This window comes from Apostichopus japonicus, chromosome 2, assembly GCF_037975245.1.
Source record: "Apostichopus japonicus isolate 1M-3 chromosome 2, ASM3797524v1, whole genome shotgun sequence".
Classification (NCBI taxonomy): Eukaryota; Metazoa; Echinodermata; class Holothuroidea; order Aspidochirotida; family Stichopodidae; genus Apostichopus; species Apostichopus japonicus.
The window spans coordinates 16,356,969-16,364,419 of record NC_092562.1 but is presented as its reverse complement, the minus strand read 5'-3'; the positions used below and the strand labels follow the sequence as shown (position 1 = coordinate 16,364,419).

General features: G+C 36.9%; 1 protein-coding gene across 5 annotated transcripts in view; it reads right to left on the bottom strand.

The window, feature by feature from the left end:
• Window positions 1-7,451, bottom strand: part of LOC139979963 (trimeric intracellular cation channel type 1B.1-like) — a 16,494-nt gene extending 9,043 nt beyond the window's left edge. For 4 of the 5 annotated variants that reach the window (XR_011797415.1, XR_011797416.1, XR_011797417.1 and 1 more), the window contains exons 1-5: window positions 7,304-7,450; window positions 5,060-5,201; window positions 4,201-4,357; window positions 3,251-3,435; window positions 614-701 (exon numbers count right to left, since the gene is read on the bottom strand). Coding sequence is in view for 2 of the 5 variants with exons in the window: in XM_071991236.1 (XP_071847337.1) it covers window positions 614-701; window positions 3,251-3,435; window positions 4,201-4,357; window positions 5,060-5,183 (554 nt within the window). In the remaining 3 variants the exon portion in view is untranslated. Of the gene's footprint in view, window positions 1-613; window positions 702-3,250; window positions 3,436-4,200; window positions 4,358-5,059; window positions 5,202-7,303 lie in introns of all 5 variants that reach the window. The other variant, XM_071991255.1, reaches the window with a different exon arrangement.

Here is a 7,451-nt window from a genome sequence, read left to right as displayed (position 1 = left end):
TCCTTTAACGGCTGAAGCGTTCAATTGTCATACTTCAGTTTACTTGGAAGAGGGTGATGGTCTGGAGTGACTTGTACAACTAGATCTAACATTAGGCTTACCACTGGAAAAATTCAATAAACTAAGCTACAACAGCTTTGCTAAGAATCATCATCAGAAATTCTCTAACAGGCTAGGCTTCATACTATGGCCAACCAAAATTGTTTGTGCCAAGAATATGAAATAAAGCAAGACCAAATTTTTTATGAAGAGACATTGTTGGAATGCATTATTCCTGGAGATACCAAATTTACTAGTTCTGCATACTTATGACCACAGTAGGTACAATTGAGGTTTGTAAAAGACCTTATTTCATTACATGCTTTAAGAGTCTAACACACATTTTGACTTTCTCCTAAACCATCTCTGACATGACTGATTGCCGATAAAAGACAGCCAAACAAAAGGCACTAAAATGAATGCTGATTTGTATAGTCCATTCAATTCCTAAATTTAAAACTTAACAATTTTTTATCCTAATGTTGAAAATTTCAGAAGATATTTTACAAACACTTTGAAAACAGATCGGAAAAAGAGAGCATGAAAAACTTAGTTTGGAAAATGAAAAACTTACGCAGAGGGTGACATAATTTCATTCGATGTTGGGGTCCAAACTCCCCTGAGTAGCCTCTCTACATTTCTGATGAACAGACTACCAGTTCCTGAGGAAAGGACACAGAATTGATGAATATTTTAGCCTACCGACAAAGACAACTTCATTTGTAACATTTCCATAAAAGTTTCAAGATATCTTATGGCACTTGAACGTTACTTGTACATACATGTAAACGATTTTGTGTCATCGCAATGAATGAAGAACATAAACACATGCAGTACCAAATATAAGTAAGGGGCTCAACTCCTCATGGCTAATTTTGCAAGGTTTTCAGATAATCTGAAACAACAAAATTTCTTGTCAGACAACCAAGTTACTAATTTCCTGTAGGATTTCCAAGGAGAAACCAGTTTTTATAAAAGTTTTTTTAAAGTTTAATCATTCACTCATACATATCTTACAAAAAAAACTTCCCTTTTGATAGAAAACCAACTAAGTACCTGTTTCAACAATCTTGAAAGCAAACCCAGATTATTTGAGGACATGACAGACATTTCCCAAAAGTATAGAAAACTGGGTTCTCAAGGTGTAGTCCAACAAACATGAAATATATTTTTTTAGTTAGGGAAGGGCTATGAGGTGATGTGGACTTCATGTGGTATAAACTCAAAGTAAAATGCATACTTTTACCAGAGTATGATTAGAGCGGATTGTGAATTGACCGACAAGAAACAAACAGGGGTTGAATTTAGACATTTGTCCTTTCATCTGAGAAAAGTAAATATCATGAATTGCAATACTAACCAACCAGTTTATTGTACTTCACACTATCAGATATTACCATTTTTACGTCAGTTTACACAAACAGCATTGTCATGAACGCAGGCTTCTGCGTCTGGGACGCAATCTTTCAGCCAGCGACGCAAACCTTCATTTTTTTTGTGGGGGGGGGGGGGGAAACAGACCCTACGTACACACACTCACAACCAGGCCTATGAAAAGCATAATAAACACCTTTTTTGAATGATTATCTTTCTATCTTTTCCTAATCAAAAACTCACAACTTCTCAAAAGAAGCAAAATTTCTTTCAATCCTTTTCACAGATGATTGAATTTGTTTGGAAACAAATAAGTCATAACAATTAAGCCAAAAATTAGTTTAAAACACTCCTTTTACAAAGATTTTCAAGCTGAAAGTAGTCAATGATGCATTTCCAAATTTCCTGTGATCTGATTGGCTAATAGACCCTTACCATTGTCTGCAAACATTCTTGCATGTATAGTGCTCAATGAAAGTATGCTGTTTAAATGCAACTACTTGTAACGTTACTGTCCCCTGTGTAAATATAGCGAAGTTTGTGCTATAGGCTATCATGTATGTGCACTCAAATGTCATAACGTTAGACCATGTTGAAAAATATTTCCACATGAGGCGCTCATGGTAGGAAGTTGTAGCTGAATTGTTTCTAAGAATGTCATGTTATTTGAATCATGTTTTGATCACAAAATGTTATGAGTTTAGACACTTTATGTGTGGGAAGAAACATCTCTGATACTTAAAACTATTTTTCATCTCACTGTATGTTTGATCTCTCCGCATTGAGAGTTGCTAAAGTAAAATGAGCATTCATAACACAGTAATTTCTTCACCGCAAAGTTGCATCAATTTTTGCGATCCCATTGACCACAGGCTTCAGTTAAATTTTTTTAACTATATAGTGCGTACCTACAGTACGTCAAAAGTAGCCATTGGCGCTTGAGCTTTCAATCCACATTGCGTAAAAAGTTATTTACATACTGTAATGGGAAAAGGGGCGGAACTGTTTTGGGTTAGGCCGACTTGCCTATAGCGGTTGGGGAAAATGGAAAAATATGTTCAACTTTCAATATAACTTAACACTAAAATTGCTTTGGGTAAATGTTGATGGTAACTTACGGCAGGGATTCATAAATGTAGTGAGCAAGTACTAGGCCCATTTAGGGGCGTGTTCTTGTGTAGTCGAGATCTATACGTAATACGTTCTCCATCAATAAAAGGCCTCAATTAGAGTTTGGAATTCTTATTCTTGCATTTTCTCTCTAGGATCTAGTTTTATTTTACATTAGTTTTGGACATTCACAGCGTATCCATAGCCTATAAAATTTCCATAGATGCTATGTAAAGGAGTTGCATGCCCCGTACAGAATTGTGTACTGCATGATGCCTAGGCCAGCATATATGGTAATCAGGCAAAATCTCCCGTTTCAGAATTTGACGGTAATTTTGTTGTTGTATACTAGATGTTTTCATCATTTGTTTTGTTTTTTAGTCGTGCACAGTTATAGACACTATAGGCATCTGTGGCACACAAGCCAATGTTTGTCAGGGGTCATTATAACTAAGTATTGTGCATTCCTGTAGCTCAGGTATTTTAAAGTGCCGGTTTTCATGGAGGACTGGAGGGACGCAAGTTTTTCTGAGCGGACGCAACCATTTTTAAGACGTTGCGTCCCGCGGAGACGAATCTTTTAAAATCCTTGTGACAATACTAAACAAAAAAAAAACTCTGTTATAAATTTATCCAAACTGAAGGCAAATATTAAATCAGGTTTTTCTACCAGAGCAAAATAGCTGGAAGAATTTCCTCAAATACATTAAAGACTGACAATTTTTACCTTTGACAGCACCAATTATGATCATCACTGCAAATCCCTGAGGGTAGACGACAGCTGCTTGAGCCACTCCAGAGGCAACCTTCTTAGCTCTTGAGAATTCTTTGATTGGGTAGACCAACAATTTTCCAAGCTTGGTTGAGATGAGCCGATAGCAAACATCCCAAGGTGAGTAGAACATGAGGTACCTGCCAAGAGATGTAACAATCGCTGAACAGCAATCCTGACTACATCATTCGTGTACCTAATTTAAGACATTGGTGGACACAAATGATATCTGGAAATGTTTCTCCTTGGTTTGAGAATTTCTAATCACTCATATAAATCTTCCATACACCCAACAGTACATGGCTCACTTACTGCCAAACAATAGGGAAAAGAGAATGACAAACAGGGGAGATGAATAGTAGTGCATTGTGGGTTCGATTAGGACCCACAATCAGACTTAGAACAGGCCAATTTTACGGATAATTGTATAAATTTCTCTACTATCTACATATCTTGCTTAAACTGTAAGCTGTTAACAACATGTAAATCTACATTGTTCATATATTGACATTTGAAGAAACTCTGGGCAAAATTCTTAGCAGTATCTTCGCAAAATGATGGCTTGTATTTGTACGTACTACAGGTCAGTCTACATATGTGCTTTGGAATGCGTCTGGAACTCTGCAATTCACTTTAATGACCTTACATGCGGTAAAATATACTATTCTTTGCTACTAACAGTATGGGGCAGAAAGTGAGGCTTTAGAACAGGCGTGATGCATTTGAAGCAAAAGTACAGAATAGCCATTACAGTTCACATTACAAAAATGATCATGTGAGATGGGTTGGGATTAAGGTGGGGGGAGGGTTTGTTGGTGTCAAAAACAGTAACAACATAAGGAGAAGAGGGTAGAACAGGTAAATAAGCAAAGCTGGTGACAGAACCTAAAACAATGAAATCGTACCACACAATGGTTGCAGTAATGATGTGCTTTGTCGAATTGAAAGCAGCAATGACTGGTTGACCAAGGAGGAAATTTGCCACAATTTTGCCGCCAAAACAGGACAACATTCCACAAAGCCAGCAAGCAAGGGCATTACTCTCTGCCAAAGCTTCAGCACCTTGAATAAAAAAATATATAAAAAAAAAAAAGTAAAAAAATCCATCATGATCTTGAATTCATAGAGGTAATGAAAAATTAAATATTTTCCTTCTAAATAAGTCAGGTAACCTTGATAATTTGGCACAATTAATATTATAACCAATCAACAGAATTTAAAAAAGGAGTGCTTATATGACCACAGAATGACAGATAATTATTGAATAATCCTTAATAAAAGAATTATATGTAGTTATCAGCAAGTGATTAACATTGGGAGATTGGGAGAATGTAATCCACAGTTTGCAACAACAGGAATGAGTCTTAACTGTATGGCATCCAATGATCTGCCCTAGTTTTCACCTTTTTTTCTTTTTTGGGGAGTTGAAATACTGCAATATCAGATTTAAGGTCAACATGTCCTAAGAATTGACTAGTATGTTAAGAAGACCCTAAACCAAAGAGCAGGGTATATCTTGTGCAGAACAGTTCTAAACTATATTTTGCATCATGGCTTTGCACATGCAACTGAAAAAAGAACATTGGTTTAAAAACACACAAAATTTACTACAAAAATGAACACTATACTGAATGATCAATAGAATAATATAAAACTTGCCACAGTTCTTATTGCTTCCAATCTCTGTTACTCTTTGGGACTTCATTTTCACCTTTCCAACCTCTCCTTCCCCATCGTAAAATAAAAGCCAATACTGTTACTTACCTACACCGGCATCATTCCTTAGCTGTAATATCATGAGAATATAATGAGCAATATCAAAGACAGGAAACATAGGCAGCTCATCATATGTCTTGGAAAGCTCGGCAAAAGATACCCTCACATCCATCTTGGTTTATATGGAAACCTAGAATATGAATATAAGCATTTTTTTTTATTATTAACTACAAGTCATGTTACAACACTATATTCCAACTAAAAGAGGAGAGCTGAAAATTAAAAGTTGGTATTCAAATGAGGAAAAATCTGCTAAACTCTAAGGAAAACCTTGAAAATTGGTAGGTTAAAGCCAGATGCACATCGCCCATCTGATCATTACCGAACTTGACCCAACCGCCATGGCCGAGCCTAGTTTTGATTGCCGTGAAGACCAGAGCTTGTTAACGTCACATGCAAATGTATTACCCATGATTGGTTGTGTATGTCAATACTACTGTATGCCATTTTAATCAGTCAGATAAATAGCTACATCTTGTTGTAAGTTGTGTCAGCTTCATTTGGGGAAACTGAACATGTACATGTTAAGTTTTTCCCCAGGTGGAGCCGACACGACAGCTTACAACTGATAACATCTTAACCAGTCACAGCCTTCGGAACACACACACTGCCTGACAATCCATGCCGATATATCAAGTACAACAACCAGTTGAGTTGAGCAAGGTATGATAAATTGGGCAGTGTGCAGCAGGTTTAACTGACACACTTACAACTGAGTATTTTCAAATATTTTTTAAAAGAAAGCATCACTCTTGTCAGTGAAACCAAAGATGAAGTACTGTATCTTAACTGACATCAGTATTTCTTCTCGATGCTTCCAGAATTATAGAGACTTTAACTGAAAAAGCAATCCATACCTCCTATTAAAGGACCCTGTGGAATTGGTAAAATTACCCTTTCCATTAGTCTACTGCAATGGTATTGTCCTAATGTAGGGCAAAACTGGGCAACCATTTTAGTATTGCCTAAGTAAGGCCTAAACGCTAGTTAGTACCTCCTAGTACTACCTAGGGTACAATTATAGAATACAGGGCCATTCATTAACTCTTCCCAGCATCCGGATGCGCGGATGCGCGGTGTGTCTGTACATGTCCGTATAATTACACGTATGACGCCCTCTAAAAGATAGAATCATCGAGTGGCCCTGTATTCTATAATTACTCCCTACCTAGTCTACCCAATCATAGGGTCCCAGTTCGAGTCACTCCTAGATTAATGTATGTCGTCCAGTTACAGAGTTGTTGACAATTGACGATTCATAATCATGGACGTTAAATATGAATCTAAGAGACTGACTTCGGTCAGCTTGCAGCTTTGATAAGCCAATGAGGCTTCTTTGCATGTTCCTGAGCACTAAAATACATACATACACACTACCATTATTAATAGGGCTAGTGTCAGTGCACTACTACTACTAGTAGTACGGTGGTAGGCCTAGGCTATATGCTAAATTCACTTAGTACTGCCGTATAGAACTAAGGTTCTTTAAAGGATAGTGGTGATGTTGATCTTGCTGGTTTTGCTCAGCTGTTCAATTCTCTCAGGACTTTAACATGTGATTTCATCAATGGTTTGACCAGAATCCACCAGAAATAGAAAAGAGTTCTACTTGTAAATGTTGGAAGTCAAACTGTTCGAAGCAAGTCTGAACACATCACTGTAAATTCTTTGAACAATGTTGGTTGAAATAAAGTTGAATTGAATGCTTTGAAGTTATCTACAGGTATAACTATATTGCACTGAATGGGTGAAATAATCCACGAAAGTGTATCAAAATACAAATTGATGTTTCTAATCTTAGTGGGATATTTTGGAGTTTTCATGAAGGATTTGTAAGCCTAGCCGTAGATGAATATTGCGACTGAAATAGTGGTTTCAATTTGACTAACAAACACAGCAACTACAGTGTCTAGTATTAGTGCAGCTTAAATCTGTATACCACCATACGCGAAGTTAGGGAACACGCGAAATTACCGTATTATACAAGACTAGGCCAGGTCCCTAGTGTGGTGTTTAATTTAGCCTAACTAGGCCTACGTACTTAATACTATAGCCAAACTTACTGTAGACCTAGGCTAGTCTTTCTCATGAAGTATGAATTGCATAGAAAGAACATTAACACAAGACGGCCTAACCGAGGTTAACGTACTAAAAAAAATTATAAGTAGACTTATTCTTAAAGTTAAATTACGTAATTTTTAGAGATAATATGTAACGCAAGTGAAGGCTCACCAAAGTGCCTTTAATACTTGAATAGCTACTGCTGTCGAAATGTGGTGTTGATATTTTATTCTCGCTTTGGTGCCCTGCTGAGTGCTGACACAGGCTAGACGAACTTGAACTTAAGTCTCTGATATTAATGTTGCATATCATAGTTCAG